This window comes from Ictidomys tridecemlineatus, chromosome 12 (genome assembly GCF_052094955.1).
Source record: "Ictidomys tridecemlineatus isolate mIctTri1 chromosome 12, mIctTri1.hap1, whole genome shotgun sequence".
NCBI classification, from domain to species: Eukaryota; Metazoa; Chordata; class Mammalia; order Rodentia; family Sciuridae; genus Ictidomys; species Ictidomys tridecemlineatus.
The window spans coordinates 77,625,162-77,650,320 of record NC_135488.1 but is presented as its reverse complement, the minus strand read 5'-3'; the positions used below and the strand labels follow the sequence as shown (position 1 = coordinate 77,650,320).

Sequence of the window (25,159 nt, the reverse complement as noted above, 5' to 3'; positions counted from 1 at the left end):
TTGCATGTGACATGTGCTTATATGCCCCAGCTTGAGAAATGCTACATCTGAACTACAATAGGATAAACGTTCCTTTTCAGCATACATGGCTTTATTTTCCTGTGACATGAGAAAATTGTCTTTTTAGTGGTCGTTCTATGTGCCTGGGTGGAGGTCTGGTCTTATCATTTGGCCTCTGTAGTGATGAGGCCACTGAATGGTCCATGTGCATATCTCTGTACCCATTGAATGAGACTTCTGCTAAATAAGCATCCAGGTACAAAAATACTAGGAGTTTTGAATTTTAGGGTGGGGAGGGATGAGATAGGAAGGAAGAGGGAGGTAACAAACTTCTTTCCCTTGGGACATCTTCCTGCCTCTACAGGAGGAATCATCCTTCTCCCTCCCACTCTTTATTTGCAGTCAACTTACTTAGGTAGCTTTGCATGCCTGACTGAGTCTGAGTCCCTGCGGTGAGATTTAAAATATGCAGGAATTCAACCACACCAATAGGAATCAAGCAGGGCCAGGCCCGCATTTTCCTCTTGCCTCAGGTCCTGCCAGCTCTCTCTCTAGAACACATTCACATCTCTCCTCCTCCAGTCCACAGCGCACGGCCACATCTGGAGTAACCTTCCAACTGACCTCTGCTTCTATTCTTGACTCCTAGAATCTGTTTTCCACACAGAGTCAGGATTACTACTTTAAAAACATACTCCGTGATGTCAGTGACGAGTTTAAATCCGCCCAGTGGCTTCCCATCATGCTCATTGCACCCCTGCACACTAGACTCCAGCCATGCTGGTTCTCCAGCATGCTATGCTGTTTTCCTTTGCCTGAAATGCTGTTCCTCTCCATCTGTGCTTGACTCATTCCTTTACGGCAATGAGGTCTCAATTTCAGTACCTGGAGACGCCTTCCTTGACTACTAGGTTTAAAACAGTTATTCATGCTTTCACTTTACTCTGCTTTTATTTTATTTTCTTTAAACTCTCTCTTGCCTCTCTATGTGTGTCCAGCCCCTAGTAGAACTTGAGCTTCCCTAGAGCAATTCCCTTACCTTATTTACTGTTTATCCCTAGCATCTGGAAAGGCGCTGAGCGTGGGGTAAGCCCTCAGTGTATTTGGCAACGCTGAAGGGAAAGGCTGCACTTAAAGCTAAACATCCCTCTCTTCATTGTTTGAGGGATTGTGATAAAGTGAAGACAACAGTGAGGTCTAGGTCCTTGTGCCATATTTATCCCTGAAAAACACTGTGACACTCGGTTGGTTCCTAAGGAGTAGGTATTGGTGTTGGTCTCGGAAACTGTAATAACAACAATATAAATAATTATAATCACTTATTGAACATCTACTATGAACTGATAATATTCTTGGTGTCATATTCTTTTTTAAAAATATTTTTTAGTTGTTGATGGACCTTTATTTCCGTTATGTGTATGTGGTGCTGAGAACTGAACCCAGTACCTCACACATGCTAAACAAGCAAGCTACCACTGAGCCACAACCCCAGCCCCTCTTGGTGCCATATTCTTACATCTTAATCTTGGGCAACGGTTTTCTGTTATGTGAGATATATAGAAAAAATGATTTGTTCTTTTATATAACATTTGATTAAAGATAATCTAAAAGATTATATAGTTTATGATGATATGCAATAGAAACAAAGAAATTTATTCAGAAGCCCCAAGTAGGTGTTCGTATAGCCATGATAAAACTTTAAAACTGTAGTTCAAATTTTACAAAGAAGAAAGAACCATTTGTTGGCAATCCATCATCTCACCCTCCTAATAGCCTGTGAAGTATCTTCCTTATTACTTCCTTTGGGAAACTGAGGCTCCAAGATATTGAGAAGGTTGAACAAGGTCACACAGCTGGCAAAGGCAGTGCTGAAGTTCAGAACCAGTTTTGACTCCAGAAGACTGATGCTGGACAAACACTAACTCTTTTATTTTCTACTCACCTTTATCCTAGCAGCTTTTGTGGGGACTGTACACACTTTGGACACCTAAATATGTTTTTCCTTTTCTTTCTTACAGAATTCTAAGAAGGAGCTGATGTGGAGGAGCAGCTGAGACAGTTCAAGATGACGACCACAGTAGCCACAGACTATGACAACATTGAGATCCAACAGCAGTACAGCGATGTCAACAACCGCTGGGACGTGGATGACTGGGACAACGAGAACAGCTCCGCACGGCTCTTTGAGCGGTCCCGCATCAAGGCTCTAGCAGGTGAGTCCCCTTCATACCCTGTCTCAGAGCTCAGTATGCTGTATGGTCCTCCTTAAAATTGTCCACCTGACTTCTCTATGACTCCTGCTTACACATCCTTGTATCTCTCCTTAGCCATGTCCCACAAGACAAGCTGAACACTTTGTAAGGAGCTAGAGTTCCATATTTGGAGAGCTCTCTCTCCTTTTTTTGTCTTTTTTGGAACTGAGGGTCGAACCCAGGGCTTTGTGAATGCAAGGCAGTTGCTTTGCCACTGAGCTACATCCCAGCCTGAGCTGTCTCTCCTAATGACCAGAATAATTCAGAGCACAGAGAGATTTTTATAGCAGTTCAGAAAGAACTACTCAAACGTTGTAAGATCTTTTGACATCTTACATTGCAAAATGTTGGAGCACACTATACCTTATACACAAAAATACCCAAACCAACCTGTGTTGTTAGTGCCTTGACCTATTAACTGGCCCAAACTGTACAAGGTTCGTTAGCACTACATAATAAGGGCTTTAGATCTGAAAACCAGAAGTATATAGTATAATGTTTAGTAAGGGTACATTTAACACTGTAACAGGTATATTTATCAGTAATTCACTAACACTAGTGGGAACGTGTGATTTCTTATTCCTTTGTTGCTGTTGAATATCTAGAGCATACTTTGACAGTGACCCTTGGTGGGGTGGGGAGTGTGTCATCCTAAATTACTTGAAAATTCAGGAAGTGGTTCCATCACTCTGAGAACGCAGCAGTCCTGAATATGTGTAAAGCAGAAGTCAAAATAGAATGCTTTCAAGGTCTTCCATCTGTACTTTGAGACTTCAAAGGAAATTGTTTCTATTGAGAAACAATTGAATTTATACTTTCCCCCCTAATATCTTTAATTATGATAAATAAAAAGTCAGGTAACTTTACTGTTAATTGTGAAAATAGCTCACTTTTCTGTTATTTTTATAATAGAATTAGATTATGAAGCATGTTCATTTGGGATTCTCTTGATTTTTAAACAAAAGGAAACCTAACCCAAAGTAGCTTAAGTGGCAGAGAAAACTGATTGATCATAAAGTAGGCAAATTCAGTCTTATAACAAGACCTGTTCCTGGACTTAATTGGTACAGTCAGGACCCAGTTTCTTTCCCTCCACTCTTTGGCTTTATTTGTTAGTGCAGCCTCCATTTACAGTCAGGATCTATCTTGTGGTCTCAAGATGGCTGCCCTAGATCCCAGGTCTCCTGGACCTTACAGACACCCAGAAAAGAGCACATCTGTACCCCCATCATCCTGTGGTCATCTCATTGCCATGTTTGACCCAAGTTGGAGAACAGGACATCTGATTTGACTTCATCTGGACAGGGTACACTCCTAGAGTGAGTATTTAGTCAGTCCCACCAAACAGCTTGGCTAGAGAATTTGGAATGTAACATGAAGCAGGAAGAGGGGAATGGATATTGAGGATGTAGCCAAATGAATGCTATAGGAAAAGTATTCAGCTTTCTTAGGCTAATTTGTCTCCTGAGTGGTGTGATTTAAAGATCTTTCTTGAATGAATGGTTAATTAGATGGTCGTTCACTTGAGAGTTGGGGCCTTAGTTTCTGTCTTATTCATTAGCATGGTTCCGTGTGGAAACCATGATCTTGGCCTGTGCGAATGGATTGATTGGTGCTTTCAGCCCTCTCCCTTTTTCTTGAATCTTCATTTGAGTCTTAAGACCAGTATGCTAGGGGTGACCAATTACCTTTGCTCATGAGGCTTTTACTTTCTGATTCTAGGCTACCCTGTCTTTCTTCCTTCCTTCCTCCCTTCCTCCTTTCCTCCCTCCCTTCCTATTGAACCCAGAGAGGGACATTTAACAACTAAGCCATATCACCAGTCCTTTTTTAAAAAAATATTTGGTTTAGAGACAGGGTCTAGCTAAGTTCCTTTAGGGCCTCACAAAAAGGCCTTCCTGAGGCTGGCTTTGAACTTGCTATCCTCCTGCCTAAGCCTCCCAAGCTGCTGGGATAATAGGCACATGCCACTGCACCCAGCTACCCTGTCTTTCTTTTAAAGACAGCTTTTCTTGCAAACTACAGAGAAGTTACTTGCTTTTTGTATGTGGTCTTTTTATAGATTTAGAGCAAAGACCTCAGCTGACCCTCGTTCATTTTTCCTGATATTCCAAGGATTTTGTCTACGTCCCAGAAGAACTGGGTCACAATATAATAACAGTGCTCATTATGGTGCTTACTATGTGCCAGGCACTATTTTAAATGCATTGAATATTTTAATAGTCAATCCCATAACGATCGTATGAGAGTTAACATCATCTATAAAGTATAAATGAGGAAACAGTCACGGAGGGATTAAATAGCTTGCCAGGGGACACTACTGGCACTTCAGCCTAATGACCAAAAAGAAGTGGAGAGAATTGCACTCTCCCATCTACAGAATCTACCTGGAACACCTGGCAGGACTGGGCACAGCGACTCTTTCTCAAAGTAGAGAAAAGCTTCATCTGAAAGCTACTTCCTCATACAAGTTGGGTGAAGAGGGGGTCTTTCAACTCTTCTCAACTCTTTGGCTTATAAAATTTTAAGATTCACATATATTTTAAGAAAATATTTAGAGTTAATACTGACTTGCCATGTATTCAAAGTTTATACACATACCCAAAATATATATATCCAAAATATAATCACATTAACATGGAAAGTCACTAGTGAGATTTTACATGTTTATACTAAGTCTTTGAAGCACTTTGAGAGTCTGGTGAGTTACATACTCATACTCATGTTGAAAATTGTAGAGGGAAAACATGGTAGAGGATACTTATTCCTGTACTTTCCATGGTTCTCAGTTTGGGTTCAGAAGGAAGATGAGAATATTCATGAATTCTTTTGAGTAGCAAAAAGATGGTGGCATCTCACCTTTAGGGTGATGCACTGTGAAGTGATTTTTAGGTCTTTATTTCCTGCACTCCATGAGATGGCATGCCCATATTCTTGACTTTTTTATCTTTTAAAGAAATGTAAAAGTAAATGTTTTCTTTCTATAAATATGATTATTTTTAAATGAAGGGTGTTTAGTGGCTTATATTTAACAGAATCAACACAATTAGAGGAATTTGAGGAAGAAGTCCTTTAAAATGTGCAGCATATTTAGTTTGAAAATATTAATAAAAAGAATTAGAATTAATATTTTTCTATCAATACTTCTTACTAGTAAAGAAAAAAATTGGGAGAGTATATACCAAAATAGCCAGTGTTTATTTTTGAGTGAATTTTCTATATTTAGCTTTTTTTCTGAAATAAAATTAGTACTATTTTGTAATAAGGAAAAAGCATGGAAATTATTGTAAACACCTAATACTATAATTCAGAAATCTTAATTAATTTTTTTCTTAAAAAATAATGGCCCAGAGAGGTGGTAGAAGAAAGCCTGTGTATGAATGTGCATTTTAATAAAATGATAGAAATTAGAAATGAGATTACTTTGGGAGTTGTCACTCATCAACATTTATGAACTCAAAATTTGCCTGTTTGCTGAGTTGTGAACACAGCAAAATAAATTGACCTTGAGTTTGCATTGTCACAGAGGAATTAAGGACAGAGGTCAGCTATGGGAAAATGACATGTATCTAATTGTGTCTCTGCCTCACATGCACAGAGTAGATAGCATTGATGGTGATTATATACAGGTGCCAGACTGCCTTGAAACATGGGCTGCAGTGGTGAAGAATTTTGGTGGTGTTTAATCAGCTAAGCAGAAATATCCAGATCAGTGATGTATAAAAGAAATACAATACTAGCCACATGTGATTTTTAAAATTTCTAAGTAGAATATTCTTATCGGTGTATCCACAATATTATCATTTCAACTGCATAAATGTTGTTTGAAATACTTTTACATTTTTATACTGTCTTTGAAATCCATTGTGTATTTTATACTTACAGCTCATCTCAGTATGCACATATCATGTGGTCAGTAAACACATGTGACAAGTGGCTACTATTTGCACAGTGCAATTTAAATTGCCTTCATGTAGACATTTTTTTATTGGCTGCATACTTTTTAGATCTACAGAATAAACATGGGCTTTAAAGTACCCATTAAGTATTTAGACGTAGGTGTATTTATGAAGTAGTAAGTAGTTGGCTCTTTAGCTATTCCTCATCTTTAAATTCTGATGAGGAATAGTGCATTAATTGAATAGTCATTAAAATAATAAAGACTTCTCTCTTTTGTGCTTTCTAATACTAAACTTTCATTAAATAGATGCAATGTGGCAACAAATATAGATCCCCTACCAACATCTACATTCCACTTTTTTGTCTGAAAACCTGAACAGAATACCCAGGCAACTGTTGTCAAACACTGTATTTGGATGAACAAGATTCAATAGCTAGCTTGTTAACAGTGCTTACTCTGTGTCCCCCTGCCCTATAAATTGAGATTCACCACGTGGAGTAGTGAATGCAAGAGTCAGCATTTTTAGTGAGCCTCCATGTGATTGTGATGTAGACCAGTTTGAGACCCACTTGGCCAAATGCTCTCACTTAATATTGAAACCTTGTTATCCTTGAGCATTCCTGCTGAAGTGACAATCAACTTTTGCCTCTTCTTTAAAATATTAGTCTACCCACATAAATACAGTTATCTCATACTAGACAAAGGTACCAAAAACATACAGTAGAGAAAATATAGCCTCTTCAACAAATGGTGCTGGGAAAACTGGAAATCCATATGCAGCAAAATGAAAATAAACCCCTATCTTTCACCATGCACAAAACTCAACTCAAAGTGGATCAAGGAAGGAATTAGTCCAGAGACCCTGCACTTAATAGAGGAAAAAGTAGGCCCAAATCTTTATCATGTTGGATTAGGCCCCAACTTCCTTAACAAGACTCCTAAAGCGCGAGAAATAAAGAATTAATAAGGAGCTGGGGTTGTGGCTCAGAGGTAGAGCGCTCGCCTGGCATGTGCAAGGCCCTGGGTTCAATCCTCAGCACCACATAAAAATAAATAAATAAATAAAAGTTAAAAAAAAAAAGAATTAATAAATGGGATGGACTCAAACTAAAAGCTTCTCAGCAAAAGAAACAATTAATGAGGTGAACAGAGAGCCTACATTTTGGGAGCAAATTTTTGCCACACACACATCAGACAGAGCACTAATCTCCAAGATATATAAAGAACTCAGAAAATTTAACACCAAAAAAATAAACAACCCGATCAATAAATGGGCTAAGGAGCTGAACAGATACTTCTCATTTTTTTTTTTAGATCTACAGAATAAACAACTATATTTGTTTATTAGTTGGACACATTACCTTTATTTTATTTATTTATTTTTATTTGGTGCTGAGGATTGAACCCAGGGCCTTGCATGTGCTAGGCGAGCGCTCTACTGCTGAGCCACAACTCTAGCCCCAAACAGACACTTCTCAGAAGAAGATATGTATTTGATCAGCCAATACATGAAAAAATGTTCAACATTTCTAGTAATTAGAGAAATGCAAATCAAAACTACTCTAAAATTTCATCTCACTCCAGTCAGAATGGCAGTTATCAAGAATACAGACAACAGTAAATGTTGGGGAGAATGTCGGGGGGGAGGCACACTCACACATTGAAGGTGGGACTACAAATTGGTGCAACCAATCTGGAAAGCAGTATGGAGATTCCTTAGAAAACTTGGAATGGAACCACCATTTGATCCAGCTATTCCACTCCTCAGTCTATATCCAAAGGACTTAAAATCAGCAGGCTATAGTAACACAGCCACATTCATGTTCATAGCAGCTCAATTCACAATAGCTAAACTGTGGAAGCAACCTAGATGCCTTTCCATAGATGAATGGATAAAAGAAACTGTGGTATATATTCACAATGGAATATTACTCAGAATTAAAAGAGAATAAAATTATGGCATTTGTATGAAAATGGATGGAGTTGGAGAATATCATGCTAAGCAAAGTAAGCCAATCCCAAAAAAACTAAGGCCAAATGTTCTCTCTGATAAGTGGATGCTGATCCATAATGGGGAGGGGAGAGGCATGGGAAAAATGGAGGAAGTTTGATTGGGCAAAGGGTAAGGAGTGTTCATGGGGGCAAGAAAGATGGTGGAATGAGATGAACATCATTACCCTAGGTACATGTGGACTGCACATATGGTATGCCACTATATCATGTATAACCATAGAAATATAAAGTTGTGCTGCAGTTGTGTCCAATGAATCAAAAGCATTCTGCTGTCATATATACCCAATTAAAATAAATAAATTAATTAAAAAGTATTAATCTACCTTTCCCCTGGCAACTAGGTCACAGTTTATGTTTTGTTATCTTGACATCTAGATGCCTTAATGTTCTTCCCACACTGAGAGTTGTGCTGTCTCCTGCAGGAGGAGTACATACTTGTAATCCCTGGCTTCATTGCAGCCCCATCTGGAAGGATCCACCCTTTGTGGAGATGATGAAGGCCTTCCTTTTCTGCTCTATTGCCATTTGGGCCTTGTGTGAGTTTTTAATCTCTAGGAGGACAGAAAATTTGTCTAGTAAGTTAGCTCTGTAGTGCTAATTAAAATGAATGGGGAAACTTTATAAAGTATATCTTGAAAAATTTTGCAATTGTAGACAAAAAATTCACACCCAGTATCCTCAGAAAAAAATAAATAGATTTTATATGGCTAGAACTAAAGCAGAATTTATCATCTCATTCTCCCACTTGACTGCAAATTTCAAGCTAGCATTAAAGTTATGTGCTTACACTGGGTGGAGTTGCTCACACCAATAAATTAAACCCAGTGATTTAGTAGGCTGAGGCCAAGTTGAAGGCCAGCCTGGGCAATTTAGCCAGACCCTTTCTTAAAATAAGTTAAAACTAGCTAGATGTAGCTCAGTGGTAGTGTACCCCAGGGTTCAGTCCTCAGTACAAAAAAGGAAGAGAAAGAAGAAAAAAGAAAGGAAGAGTTATATGCTTAGATTCTTTTAATCCTCAATTGTCAGTTCTGCACATAAATGACAAGAAAAGTATTTTAAAATCATGAAAGATATTTAAGTTCACATATTTATGACTTTTTTTCCCTCCAGTAATGAGTTGTTGATATTGGTTTTATATTTTTGATGGCCTCCTCTAACATAGTGATTTCACTCAGAAACTACAGAATAAAATCATTGATCCTCAACTGGTACCCTGCCCCACATACCCAAAATGAACCAACAGGTGTTCTTAGGTGATATTTGACTTCCTCCTTCTGAAGGAACTGAGCCCCTGTTGTTGAATGTGTAAAGAGGCCTATAAAACATGTCTAGAGTAATCTAATTGGGAAGACAAAATCTATTTGTATGAGACTACATATGTGTGCAAGTGCCAAGGAAGTACTTTGGGCAGTTAGTACTGCAGTAATTTAGAGGGAAAAATTTATCACGAAAGAGGGGAAAATGCGCCAGAGTCATTTTAAAACATTAGGGCCTAGAAGCCTGAAGGAGCATTAGGACTTGAGCCTTGTCCTGGCTGCTTCAGTTGCCACTGCAGTGAATTAAAGAGGCTAGGCTGCCGGTGTCCCAGGAGCCCTTGATTGAAAGCAGAAGATGTGCCATCACCTGCTTGGAATCTCCTCAAAATCAAGCTAGGGCTTTTAAAAATCACACACCTACCTCTCCTTTCAGAGGTACCACTTTAGGCCCCAAGGGAGAGAGAACAGTTCCTTGGATGTTGGAATGGATTTTTACAGGGAGGATTTTTTGCTTTCCTGCCTGTATTGGGGATTGAACCCAGGGGTGCTTTACCACTGAGCTACATTCTCAGCCTTTTAAATTTTTTTGAGACAGGATCTTGCTAAATTTTCCAGGTTTACCTTGAAATTGTGACCTCCTGCCTCAGCTTCCCAAGTAGGTGGATTACAGGATTGTGCCACACTGTACCTAGTGGGATATTTTAAAAATAAATTAAATTTTTTAAATAAATATAGAGTGATTACATGTATTTATGGGGTAGAAAGTGACCTTTCAGTAGGTGACATACAATATGCAATCAGGACTAGCAGGTATTTAATTGCTCCCCCTTATTTTCCTAATCGACTCTAGAATCTGTTTCCCTAAATGATGCATTGTGAGGAATGTGAGAGGCATGGTCCTTAGCACACAATAAGAGACCACCATTGTGAAATCTGAATCTGAAAGACCATTTCCATATCCATGAGTTCATGAAAATCATTAAAGAGGAAGTCTGTTTAGATCATTACAAGTAGGCCCAGATTATCCCTTAATTCCTTTTTTCACATGCAAATTAAGTTTTCTAACCATAGGAAAGCAGGAGTCTTCTCTGCCTTTTTTGGGTACATTTTCTCTGGATTTCTTATCCTCCCTCCCTTTTCTTCCTGTTACTATAGATCCAGTTTCCAGTTTCTTCCCTGTCCCTCCCTTTTTTTTTTTTTTTTTTTTTTTTGTGTGTGTGTGTGTGTGTGTGCTGGGGATTGTACCCAGGGCCTTGTGCATGGGAGGCAAGCACTCTACCAACTGGGCTATAACCCCAGCCCTCTTCCCTGTTTTGTAGTTCAACTTGGATTCCTTGGATCTCCCCCACATTTTGTTCTCTGCTCAATGATGGCTAAAATCTCATGGTAGGTGAGGGGAGTGGCCCAGGCTTGGGAGGACCAACAGGTGGAAGCCTAGGGCTACTAAGATCTCCCTCTATTCCTTCCCTTCATGAAACCTCTTAACCACACACCAGGGTTCTCCTTCCTCACTGGCCTCTCAGCACTTGCTTATTCCTACACACTCTCCCTAACCTCCCTGTCTTTCAAATGTCAACCTTTTATTGAGATGAAATTTACATTGCAAATACAATAATTTTTAAAAATTACATTTCATAAAATGAAGTCTTTTAAAGTATACAATTTGGTAATTTTTAAAAAAGGGGCTGAGGCAGGAGAATCAGGAGTTCAAAGTCAGCCTCAGCAATTTAGCAAGGCCCTGAGCGACTCAGTGAGTCTCTGTTTCTAAATAAAACACAAAGAAGGGCTGGGGATATGACTCGGCGGTTAAGTGCCCCTGGGTTAAATCCCCAGCGCCAAAAATAAATAAATAAATAAATAAATAAATAAATAAATAAATAAACAAACAATCAAATAAATAAATAAAAACAAAGCTTGTGGCAGTCACCACTGTGTAGTTCCAATGCATTTTTAGTACTCCAAAAGGAAATCCCATACATGTGAGCACTCACTTCCCACTTTCTCTTCCCCCCCAGCCCCAGGAAACCACTAATCTACATTCTGACTTTTATTAGACTTGCCTATTCTGGACTTTCTCAGCAAGTGAGATATCAAAAAAATATATATTACATAAAGTCGTCAAAGTTAACATCCAGGCTTACATTTTATATAAATGAAATCATACAATATGTAGGCTTTGGGAACTAATTTCTTTCACTTAACAAAATATTTTCAAGGTTCATCCAGTTTGTGGCATGTATCAGTATCTCATTTCTCCCTCTGCTCTCTTACATAGTAATAATGGTAGATTAGTGAGAAAAAAAAAAAACAGAAAATACTCTGTAAAAGCTACCAGTACCAAAATAGTGTGATTTTTTTTTTTTTTTAATTTGGTAGTTTCCTGGAAACAGATGGCAGATTTGGTTGTAATACTGCAGATCAAAAAATACTATTTTCATATAATGTTTTTCATTTACCCAGATGTGGTCATCAAAAAAGCCTAGTGTAGGTGTTTGCTGTCTCATATATTCATATGTTTTACCTTTATTAAATTCGCTTATAGTTTAGTTCCTATGGATCTATGAACAAGTACTATCATAGGAAGATAAAAGGATGAAATTTAATTAATTAATTTTGGGGGATGATATTCAGGATTAAACCCAGGAGTAAACCACTGAGGCATATTCCCAGCCCTATTTATTTTTTATTTTGAGACAGTCTTCACATAGTTGCTTAGGTCCTCACTAAGTTGCTGAGGCTGTCTTTGTGATCCTCCTGCCTCAGCCTCTGGAGTTGCTGGGATTATAGGCATGGCCACCATGCCCAGCTGAAATTTAACTTATATGCAGGGCATTTATAAAGTTCTGTGTACCTTAAATAAAAAATATCACACAGGAGCATTGAGAAGAGATACACAGGAGCACCTAGGAGCAAACAAAACTATCACAAAGTGTATTTTATTATTAACAGTAGAATTCAGATAGCCAAAATATTACCTAATCAGCCTTCTCAGAAACACTATTTAATTTAATTGTTTAGTGTATAGAGAAAATTGTTTCTGGGTAGATGTTAATAGTTTCTTAAATTTCATTTTAGTTTTGATACCAAGTCCACTAAAGAAGATGGTTGTATTATTAAATTATATAGATTTGTTAGCAGTTTTGACATGATCATTCTAAATAGTAATCCAGTGGGGAGGTGTTCTGGTAACAGGGGAGCTAAACATTTAGTCTGTGTCTACTGATTGGCTTCTTGGAAAAGATTCCTGCATTTAGAATTATTTTTGGTTAGTCCTTTCTGGTTGTAAGGAACAGAGATTCATTTGAGTTCTCTGAATAAAAAACAATGTGAGTGTGGTAGGTTTAGGGGAGGAGAGAAGGAGAGTTATTACAAAGTTCCAGACACAGGTTCCGATGTCCACGTGCCTCCTTTGTTGGAGCCCTCTACTTAGTAAACTATTACTGAGTATAGTTTACTAAGTGTAGTATCTATTTCTTTATCATAGATGACTTTGTATATTTCTTTATCACAGATGACTTTTTATATTTTAGTTCCAACTCTTTGTTTTTGCTACAGAGGTTTTAACCAGGGGTACTTTAACGCCAAGCCACATCCTTTACCCTTTTTATTTTTATTTTTGAGACTGGGTCTCACTTAATTGTTTAGGGCCTTGCTAAATTCCCAGAGCTGTCCTTGAATTTGAGATCCTCCTGTCTCAGCCTCCTGTGGTTGGGATTACAGGTGTAAAACACCATATCCAGCTTCAACTCTACTTCTTGCCAATCTTTTATCTTTTGACCTTACCACTAAATGATGTTAATGACTTAATATCCCGGTTTTCTGTAAGTGTATTTCTGTAAGGTTGAGTATGGTGTTGGAGGTCTGATTGGCTTAGATAACTTTTAAATTATTTATTTATTTACTTACTTATATATTTGACAAGACCTTGCTGTGTTGTCCCAGGCTAGCCTTGAACTCATGATTCCCTCACCTCAGTCTCTTGAGTATTTGGGATTACAGGCCCAGAAAATGTATTATATTAGGTCATAGCCAGCTCTATGCTTACAAATGATTCCTTTAAAAAAGGTATCCCTGGGCATCAGTGAAGAGCATATGTACAAACCATATGTACAACACATCCCAGTGGCATCCAGCCATCCACAGTTCAGAGAGCATATGGCTGGAGGTTGGTGTAACTAAAGCAGAATCGTAGCTTGGGGGAGGAAAGCACTTTGTATTAGGACTTTTAGGGGAAAGATCTTGGAGTATCCTGCATGATTGAAGGAACAGCTAAACAACAGTCCATCTGAAGAAGGGGCCTGACAGAAAAAAATAGAGTTCTTTCACTCTCAATCTGTTTTTAGCCTCCTCGTGTGATTGGGCTTCTGTCTATACTTCTGTAGGTGGCCTTCCATCTGCCCCTAGGCTTTGCATCCCATTCCTTTCAACATTTTTCTAGTTCTAGTTGGAAACATGGGGGCGGGGGGGTTTGGGAGCAAAGCAATAATTTACTAGGCTTTGGTCAAATGGCCACTCCTGGACTAGTGAACTCTGGTGTGGCCTGTGGAGGGCCGTAAGAACATAGCAGCTTTCTTCAGAACCTCAGGAAGCTGCTCCCCACAAAAAGGGAGGGTGCTGGGAAGATGACAACAAATAACAGTAAATGTTGACAACACATTTTCAGATAGATTGATGTACTTTATTCAAAGATAAAAGAAACCTTGTAAAATGCAAAGTGGTATTCACCTTTGATTAATTGCTTCCTTTAAAAAGAAAGGAACCCCAAAAAAAGAAAGGAACCTGTAGTGGACAGTTTCCTTTATGGTGATTGAAAAAATCTAATTAACAAAGAGAAACAAATGTTAGAATTTTAGTTTTTTAGAATATGCATCTATTCTTAGTGGCAAAACATATGCTTAGCAACACACACACACACGAATATGCCTGTACTAAGATGTTTAGTTTGTACTTAATTAACTTATGAATTTATGTCATGGTTTTGTGATATAAGAAGAGAGTCTATCCCTTGTTTTCTTCTTTGGGGCCTTCAAGGACCAAATACCATTCTTAGAGTGGAATAGTTACCCAGTTTTAAAATCCTATTCCATTGATTTTTTTTTTTTTTTTTTTTTTTGGTACTGGGGATTGAACTCAGGGGCACCTGACCACTGAGCCACATCCCCAGCCTCATTTTGTGTTTTATTTAGAGACAAGGTCTCACGGAATTGCTTAATGCTCCTCTGTTTCTAAGGCTGGCTTTGAACTTGAGAACCTCCTGTCTCAGCTTTCCAAGCCTCTGGGATTATAGGCATGTGCCACCAGGCCTGGCTGTTCCAGGGTTTGTAGCAGTACAGTGACCTAAGTACTATATGAGTATGTTCCTTACCCACATGTAATCTATTTTGGAGAAATAGACCATATGTATAAAACAAGCAATGAATGTGACAGTATTTTATAGAAAGTGATACTTCCTGTAAACTTGACTCTTGGCTGATTCATCCTGTGGTTGATAAACATATGCATGTTTGTAATTCTTATCTGTATTCCCATTAGCTAATCTTCAAGGGAACTTACCACGCTCTAAATTTTGACCTCTTTGATACAGGCCTGTGGTTTTTCAGAAGTTTAATAAGGTAGTAATGTGATTGGGCAATGATTGCATGTTATTGGGTGAGGCTGATAACAATTTTTGCCACACTAGTTTAAATTTCTGCAAACTTCTTAGATTTCTTGAATGTGTATGTGAAGTTGCTTTATTAACTACAAAATTGTAGGAATATTGAGAAAACAGATGGATTGAAGTCAGGAAGACACTGGGACATTTGCCAAGTCAGCCTCTCCTTGCATTCCTTGTTACATATTAGATCACCCTGTCTTAAGGAAACCCAAGTGCTCTCCACTGTCTCCAACCTGAGCCCAGTCCCATCACGGAGCATTCTGCCTATGTGGTTCATGCTGGAACCTTTCTCTTTGAGAAACTTATTGTTTCCTTGTTATCCTGTACCATGTTTCCTACAGATTCCCAGTTTGATGTGTGTGATCAGAGTGTGTATATCCATATTCACCCTCCAGTTGATTAATAAATTCCTTGAAGACAGTGACAATGGATAACATTTCTTCCAGCATTTCCTATAGTGCCTGTTTTAGTCAACTTTTTCATAGCTGTGACCAAAAGATTCAACAAGAACAATGTGGAGGAGGAAAAGTTTATTTGGCTCATGGTTTCAGAGGTCTCAGTCCAGACATGGCCATCTCTATAGCTCTGGGCCCAAAGTGAGGCAGCACATCATGGCAGAGGGTGTGGCTGAGGAAAGCAGCTCTGGACATGGCAGTCAGGGAGCAGAGAGAGAGAGAGCTCTGCTTACCAGGACAAAATATAAACCCAAAGGCACTCCCCCAGTGACCTCCCTCCTCTAGCCACACCCTACCTGCCTATAGTTACCACCCAGTTAATCTGTATCAGTTGATTAATCCATGGATTAGGCTAAAGCTCTCATAATCTAATCATTTCACCTCTGAAAATTCTTGCCTGTCTCACACATGAGATTTTTGAATCACCTCATGCCTAAATCATAACAGTGCTTCGTGTAAGTCTGAATGCAGTTAGTATCAGTTAGTACTTGTCAGATTGAAGGAGTCATTTGTGTTCAGAACTGCTAATTATCACTTTAGTTGGGGAAAATTTCCTAATTTTTGTGATACCCATTGAAGAGAGAGTTCTTCATGTTTACAAGTTTTACATTAAAATGTATCATAAAATAATGTCTTGCATTGTACATTATACATTACAGTGCAAAAATAAATCCAAGTACTACAGAAGTGGACAATGAGTATTGTCTTCCCCAAACCATTTCTCATCCCACTCCCTAAAGATAATTCCTTTTAAAAGTTTGCATATTTTTTAGAGACATTCTCCATGTACATGAAAAGACTAAGTACTGAATATTTGTATTCCCCTTCCTCCATTCTTATGTTGAAATCCTAGCCCCCAGTATGATGGTGTTAAGAGGGAAGCCTTTAGGGAGTGATTAGACTTTGAGGGAGGAGACTTCATGAGTGGAACTAGTCCCCTTATACAAGAGGCATGAGAGATGGCCTTTCCCTCCACCATCTGAGAATACAATAAGAAGGTGGTTCTCTATAAACCTGGAAGAGGGCTCTTCCCAGAACCCTATGGTGCTAACACCCTGACTTCCAACCTCCAGAGCTGTGAGAAGCGAATGTTTGTTGTTTAAGCCATGCAAATCTATGGTATTCTGTTTCAGCAACCTAAACAAAGACAGACGGACAGACATAAAATACGCATTCTTTTTTAGTAAAAGAGCAGAAGCAAGGCTAGTTATGGTTAGAAAGCTAGAGTTTAATTTTCCTCCCATCAAAGAGCATTTGTCTTAGATTTTCATTCTTGCAGCATCTGACCTCTCTACTAGGAAGTCAGCTTAGTAGAAATGCTTGCTCGTGGAAGTTTGGGGCATTGTCTGTAAGCTGGTACAAGCCATTACACAGTGGATCAGATATCCTTTACACAATGCCTCCAGTTTGACTCCTGCTTCCTATTGAACTGCAAGTGCCTGACCGTAGGTTTTTATCTCTTGTGGTCACAAGAGCTAAGCTAAAGATTCTTTTCATTTTTCTGCTCCTTCAGGTCACCATGTGGTATTTTTGGTCCTCTTCCCTCTTTGTCTCTTTGCCTTCCAAGTTTCTTGAAAAGAGATACTTTATGGAGGGCATCTCTAAAGAACTGTTGACTCCTGAGTACCTGCAGTTTGCCTGTCTTAAGTCACTTTTAGCCTTGTGGATATAAGGGGTTAGAGTTTGAGGACTTAATGGTTCATTTTTCCCCTTGGAATGCTTTTTTGTGACAATGACATAGGGCATTTGGTAAGTAGCATGGTGACCTATGACAAGGACTGGAATGTTACAAGTTGTAGTATTTACACCTAGAATACCTCCATTTTGTTAGAGCAGTCAAAGGCCATTTGTCCCTCAGACTGGATTACAAGAGGAGCAGAGTGTTCTTGTCGCTGCTGTTGTTTTAGGTGATATTTAAGTGCCCCTCCCCCAACTGTCTGACAAAAAGAAAAAGAGTCCAGCAGCTTTCTAAGTGCATGGCCCTGGCAGCATGTCATTTGTCCAGCTTGGCCCTGTGGTCAGTATGTACTTTTTTCTCTAACCAGGGACATAATGTTTGACATTTCCATGGGTTGATGGTCCCAAAGCTGTTTTATGTTCTGATTTTTGGAGAAAAAAGTTACAGACCATATCTCTTGCCTTTTATAGGTCGGTTGTGAATGAATAATTAATACCTAGAACTGGTTGTTGTGCTGAGTATTAGTGTGTGCTTCCCTTATCTGCCCTGAGCCCTAAACATACCATCTATGGAACTGTATTCATGGTCCCCAGGCATTTGAAGGAAGGTCCTGATAGTGTGGATGCTTGTAAATAATGTAGAGGTATTCAAGACTACCTGGAGAAATATAGGATGGAGGCCGGCAAGGCTGGAGGATGCACCTGATACTAATGTGAAACCCAAAACCCCAACACTGAATTTAACAGGTGTGCTTGTGCACTTTCTTTGAGCATTTAATCAGCTGTAATCTTCAGGCATGCCCACATGTGGGTTTTTTTGTTTCTTTGTTTTGTTTTGAACTCTTTCCCATTCAGGGAGCCATTTTTAAATGGGCTTACCTGTTGAATTTTATGATGGAGGATGATATATTTCCATTTTTAAAACAAAAAGGAGGATTTCAAACTAATTAATCCTGGTAATTTAATCTGTAACTAACTTGTGATTTTTTAAAAAAAATTATTTTATTTATTTTTGGTACTGAGAATTGGACCTAGGGTTTATTTATTTATTTATTTTGGTTTTTTGTACCAGGGATTGAACCCAGGGGTGCTTAACTATTGAGCCACAACCCTTTTTATATTTTATTTTAAGACAGAGTCTCACCAAGTTGTGTAGGGCCTCGATAAGTTGCCGAGGCTTGCTTTGAACTTGAGATACTTCTGTCTTGGTCTTCTTAGCTGCTGGAATTACAGATGTGCACCACAGCACCCGGCTTGTCTCTTTATTTTTAAGCTTTGTGAATTTTGCTTTTCAGACAGAGTGCTTATTGATTTCTTACTTTCATCATGTATTATTGAATGAATGATTAAAATATTCGTTAAGCAATTTCTGTGTGCCAGGCTCTGCGACTGGTGTTGGAAATACAGAGATAGGTGATTAAAGGAAAACATGACTGCATGGTCAGCAGAGATTTTTTTTGTCATCACAGAGGAGAGGTGATACTAGTAAATGCAAGAGAAGTACAGGCCAAGCAAGTGAAAGGGAGCCATGTGCAGGAAGAGCTCTAGGTAGAAGAGAAGGAGTGAGGCCTTGAATGCTATGCCAAGGAATGTGGCTCTTACTCTGTATTCTGGTTTGCAAAATTCAGGTCAGAAGATTTTTTTAATTTTCAAATAGAAAAGTATTTGTTACTTCAATATGTAAAACTGCAAACTTAGAGCTGACCTAGGTGAAACAGACTAGACTCCTACCCCCAGAGGTCCTGAGGCCTAGATGTAACCTGAGAACCACTGATGTGAGTTTTGGGGAATGGTGGATCACACCTTTGTCTCCAGATGATGTAGAAACCAGAGAGGCAAGGAAGAGGCAAGGCATTTTGGGAGACTTGTCATTTTCTTCCAGGGAGAAGACAGGCCCTGAAACTGGGCTGATAAAGCAAGAGCCAGGACTTAACTATTGAATTAGGATCCCTAGAACTTCCTCTCCAAGAGGCTGTGGAGGGAATGGGACGATGAAGAGGAAAAAGAGTTTGATTTTGGTTATCTGAAGCCTTCCCACATCAGATGCTTGAGGCTCAGGAGAGTTGTGTGAGGTTTTTGGATCACATAGGTGCAAAATGGGTGTGTGTTTCCATATGTATTGTGTGGTCTCCAGTTTTAGGATTATATACTGGTTTCCTCAGCTCATCTTGTCTATGTTCTGTCTAGCCCAGAGACTCTTTCAGTCTGGATGGCTAAATGCACTTGGGGGTTCCTCCTAGGGCCAGAGCATCTGGATCTTACTGGGTTTGGTTTCAGGCATTCAGGACTGTCCATCTCAGAGCCAATAATAACAATGGAAGAATGGCCTCAGAGTCCTGTGGTCTCACATTAGATCCCTTCTCTGCTACTTGCTAGCTGTGAGATAGTGGGAAATTTTTCCTATAGGATGACAACAATATCTAGGCTAGGCTCAGTGGCATACACCTGTAATCCCAGTGATTTAGGAGGCTGAGGCAGGAAGGATGGCAAATTTGAGGCCAGCTTAAGCAGTTTAGTGAGACCCTGTCTTGCAATAAATAAGGACTGGGAATGTAGCTCAGTGGTCAAGTATCCCTGGGTTCAATCCTCTGAACCAAAAACAAAACAAAAAGAAAGAAAACAAAACAATATTTATTTTACAGGAATATGAGAACATACAGTAATGTGGAAGTTATCTAGCTCAGTGTCTGCACACAGCAGCATGCTTGTGAGGTGTTGATTTACATTTCATTATGAAAAATCAATCTTTTGAAGAGAAGGTTCCTCTCTTCCCCTTCAAGGAGGCTTTTCCTATTGAGATATATCACATTAATGTGAAGCAGGAGGTTAGAAGTTAAGGTGGAAGAGCAAGGACATTTAAAGGGCACATGCTTGATGGCCTAAAGATACCAGTAACTTGTGGCTTGCTTTGTTTGTTATAGTGACTAGAGGGCTTTTGTGGCTCAATCCTTCTCCTGGGAGGCAGAAAAAGCACTGAAAAAGACTTTGTTTTTGAATTAAAAAAATTAATATGATCTTCACATTTGTGCATTCTCTTCCTGCACTTTTGCTTGGTTTAGATCTGCACTCAGTGCACATTAAAATGATCCTGCATAATCCCAAATTTATTGAAAGAATGACTTAGGGAGAAATGCAATAAAAATATTTAAAAACTGTTGATAAATTGATTTTCCCCACTCTTCCTCCAACCCCCAGTCAAATGACTTGAGGATGGAGGCAGAAGGACATAGTGTAGAAAAATCCAAGTCAGACAGGCTACCGGAAGAGGGCTGGTCCTTAGAGGGGGTTATTTAGCTTTAGTGCTCTGTTCCTCTTTGTTGAGACAGCTGTAGTTTGGTATGGGGGAATAATAAAGAAGAAATATTACTAGATTTCCAAGAGGATTATTTATAATACTTAAAATTTGTGTGTCACTTTCATCTTGGAGAACATTCTAGAATATTACTGTGATATTAATAGCAGCCTTTGGTAGGGGGAATTATCTCCCATTTCACAGATTTCAATCTGAGTTTTTCTGCATTGGGTCGTTCTTTGCCCAGCCTTATGTAACATAAATCAGAGGTGTCTGGGTTCCCAGGCACTAATTGAAAGCTTCTGATGCCTGTCTTTGACTGTCATTTCCAGCCCTCTTGGAAATTGCGTTTCTTTACCATTTGTTGGTCTCCAAATGCCCTTTAATTCATGGGAAAAATATTGTACCTATCCCTACAATTACTCCATATTAGAGAATTATGAGTAAGACTGAGATAACTTGAGTATCTCATTTGTGACACCAGTGATGATTGAGCTTATTAAAACCTTTCCCAAGAGGCCTGAACCTCACCTGTATTTAACAGGAGGCTGAGATTTGACAATCAGATGTTTTACAGGGTATTTTCTTTTTGTTTCTGACTATCAAACATAAGAGAAGCGTGACCACTTTAGAAAGGGGAGCCTAAATACTTATTTTAAAAAAAGATCAAACATTTATTTGTATACTAGTATACTAAAAAGATATGACAGTATGAATTATCTTATAAAATGGTGGGCTGGGAGTGTAGCTCCGAGGTAGAGCACTGGCTTAGCGTGTTCAAGGTCTGGGTTCGTCCTCACCATTCCTCCCTGCTCCCCGCATTCTACCAAATAAGGCGATTTAAAATATATCCTAGGGAGGTGGTGGACTGACATTCTTTTGTAACCAAGGTAAGTTCTGGCCTCTTCTCATTGTGGTTTCTGTGTACATGGTGAGACACAGACTGTGTGTTAGTATAGGGATGATAGCAACCTTTGTCCTTCTTGAGGTAAATAATAAATACCCTGTGACTCTGACTCAAGGCCAAGTCTCATGTTAATTTTTTGTTAATGTTTCATGTTTGATGAGTCAGAAATGCAGGCTCTTATACAATGTTATTAACAAGAACCAGGGTAACTTTGATTATAATCACTTCAAATTACAGACTTCTTTCCTGTGTAATGATTTTTACCATTTGCTCTTCTAAAATCCTTAATAGGCCAACAACAAGGACAGTTTTTTGATCAGTGAGAACCTTAGTCCGTTGCTTCATGAGCTCTTAATACCCTAAAATTATCCTTAACAGCAAGCTGTATGTGGCTACATTAACAGGACATCAGTGTTCTATAGCTGGGTAGGCAAGTCTCAGTATTCCAGGGTGGCTGATGACAGGGCCTCAGAGACTTTCAGAACTAGGGAAACTCATCCAACATCTCCCAAGGTGATCCTAGATGCACACATGCAATCTTACCCCTTCATTGTGCTCACAGTCCTACATTGTTTAAATGTGCACATGCTTGCTTCTATGTGATGTGTTACTACCATGTTTGAAATACTGTTTTCCTCTATGTTTTGGAGATTCAATCTCAAAAGATACTAACTAAAAATTAAAGCAGTTTTTGAGCAGTTGCATGAAGGTCAGCCTTGCAAAGATCTCCAGGCCTGGCACGAGTGGCAGCGATGATGGATGGAGGTTCCTCTGTAGCACTGCACGCAAGTGTAAGGCGTGGAGGCAATTTAGAGCTAGTAACTAAGTTGTGAGGACTTTTGTTATAAAAATGAGAGTTGGCACGATTCCCTATAACATTTCTTTTTTCTGGCGGGTGGAAGGGAGGACTCAGGGATAGGTGCGTTGGTTGATAGCATTTGAGAACATTTTGTTCAAGCTCCAGAGTCTTGGATGTGGAACGTGTGGCTCTAGATCTGCTGTCTTTTCCTCCTCCACAGGAGTGCTCTTCTCCTTGGTCTTTACTGATGCTTTTTTTCCCTTCTTCTTCAATTTTTTATGTTTTTAAAATTTATTTTTAATTTTTTGTGGTGCTGGGGATTTGAGCATGCTAGACAAGGGCTCTACCCACTGACTTACATCCTCAGCCCCTTAGATTCATTTTAAATTGTGGTTAAAAAAATGCAACAAACATTACCATCTTAATCATTCTTAAGGGTGCAGTTCAGCAATATTGACTGTATGTACGTTGTTGTGAAATAGATCCCTAGAACTTTTTCATCTTGCAAAACTGAAACTCTATACCTGTTGAACAATAACTCCCTGTTTCCCCTCCCCTCAGCTCTTGGCAACTGCCATTCTACTTTCTGTTTCCATGAGTTTGACTAACAAGGTACTTTGTGTAAGTGGAGTCATGTTATATTTGCCTTTTCATGATTGGTTTATCTCATTTAGCAGAATGCCCTCAAGGTTCATCCATGTTGTAGCATGTGGCAGGATTTTCTTCTTTTTTAAGATTGAATAATATTCAGGCAGGTCTACCCGTTTATTCACTGATGAGTATTGGAGTTGCTTCCATGTCTTGGATATTGTGAGTGCTGGTATGATGAACAAGGGTGTACAGATAGCTCTTTGACATCTTATTTTATTACCCAAAGTGGGATTGCTGGAGCATATGATTATTCAATTTAAATGTTTTGAAGAATCTTCATATTGTTTTTGTATCGTGTGCACCATGTTTCCATTAATGGTGTATAAGGGTTCCAGTATTTCCACATCCTTTACTGAGGCTTTATAATATTATTAAAATAAGGGATAGTAGGAAAAAAGGCACCATTGTGATCTCAAACTGTGTTTTTGTGAATAGATGGTAATTAAATGGTTGATTGAAAGGTAATGAAAGTGGGTAAGTGTAGAAGTGGTTATGGGTGGTCACAGGTGGCAGGCATTAGAAAATAGCTTAGTCCTTTCTTTTCTCACTTCATGCCTCACCTGTCATTAAAATTCTAGTTATAGCTGGGTACAGTGGTACATGCCTGTAATCCCAGCAGCTCAGGAGGCTGAGGCAGGAAGATCTCCATTTCAAAGTCAGCCCTAGCAAAAGTGAGGCACTAAGCAACTCAGTTAAGACCCTGTCTCTAATAAAAATACAAAATAGGGCTGGGGATGTGGCTCAGTGGTCAATACCGAGTTCAATACCCAGTACCTCCCTCCCTGCCCCTCCTCCCCAAAAAATCTTGTTGTAATGAATCAATTCATTTGTCAAATATTGTTTTAAAAATGTCTTTTAAGTAGACCATACCCTCAAGATAGCATAATAATAATAAAGGAGTGGTCAATGCAGAAAACTAAGAGAAAGAGTTTTAGAATAACAAAGTCTGTTGAGGCTGCCTATGTTCTTAGTTCTATGCTAGCCTAGGAGATAAGATGGTCCCACAGTCTTGACTCCCATTTTCTCTGAGCTGGTGCAAGTGGGTCATTGCAGAACATAAAAGGATGTCAGTCACCTATCACCTGGTACAAGTTTTTTGGCTCCATGGTGGTATTGGATGCTTGAAGGTAGATGGGATGGGACATTAGAATGAGCTTTCTCTGATTTTAAGCCCTGGCCCCAATGCACTGACAGAGGGGCATGAGGAATGCATATCACTTCCTTTATCCTCAGCTACCTGTACCTTTAGGTTGGTCCTAAAATTAAAGAGGCACAGGAATTCAGAAAGACTACTTTCTAATCTCCAGCCAGGAGCTTAACTTTGTATATCTGGGTGCACATCTCTGTGCCTCATTGTTGAAATAGAAGGCTTAAATAAGTAAATTTTGAAAAAAGGAATTTCTGACACCTGTTACAGAGTTCTGGCTGTCATCTTCTAAACCTGAAAGATTAAAGTATGGCCTGAGGGTGTTATGTAAGGTGGAAGAGGTTCTGCAGTTTCCCACTCCCCCACAGGGCCTTTGTTTCCTAGGTGTTTAGGCTTCTGAAATGGCTACCATGCTTCTTAGGTACTAGGCTAGGAAAGTGGAAGGAAGATTGTAGAAGACTTGCATCTGCCCTAAAACAACTTAAGTATTTCCAAGTCCATTATATCCAGAGAAGCAGAGAGAGTTTCTCTTTTAAGTCCTTTAGGTTTTTAGGGAAGCTAAATGACCACCTCATAGGTGCAAACTAGTCCGTGTCAAAGCTGAGAATGGAGTCTACATTTTACCTCTCTTGAGTCTGAAACTGGTACACAGTCTATTATTTTAATTAAGTAGATAAGACTGGTGCACAAGAAAAGATAAGCACTACTCTAAGACTGTGAGTGATAGGTGCCAGACGAGGGAGCCTGGCAATACTAGTGTAAAGTTTCTGTGAAGGAATGATCATCCTAGCTGGGATAATCTAGGAATCCTTCCTGGAGGAGGGAAGGTTTTTGAGCTGGACTTGAAGGATAGATGAATGTAGCTGGGGGCTGGGGATGTGGCTCAAGCGGTAGCGTGCTCGCCTGGCAAGCGTGTGGCCAGGGTTCGATCCTCAGCACCACATACAAACAAAGATGTTGTGTCCACCAAAAACTAAAAATAAATAAATAAATATTAAAATTAAAAAAAAAAAGAATGTAGCTGGAGGAGAGGGAGCTTCAAGAGCTAAGGTATGAGAAGCCCTGCACAGGTGGTGGGATGATGATCAGTTTGGCTGGAGCAGAGGGGTAGGTAGGAAGAGGGGTTGGGGGCTGACATCTATCAAGCCATTTG

The 25,159-nt window shown here is 39.2% G+C and overlaps 1 protein-coding gene across 3 annotated transcripts in view; it reads left to right on the top strand.

The window, feature by feature from the left end:
• Sptbn1 (spectrin beta, non-erythrocytic 1) overlaps positions 1 to 25,159 on the top strand; it is a 188,633-nt gene that overhangs the window by 52,754 nt on the left and 110,720 nt on the right. For all 3 annotated transcript variants that reach the window (XM_078029174.1, XM_021724271.3, XM_005322004.5), the window contains exon 2: positions 2,019 to 2,213. In XM_078029174.1, the coding sequence (XP_077885300.1) occupies positions 2,066 to 2,213 (148 nt within the window). In that variant the 5' untranslated portion in view covers positions 2,019 to 2,065. The remainder of the gene's footprint in view (positions 1 to 2,018; positions 2,214 to 25,159) is intronic.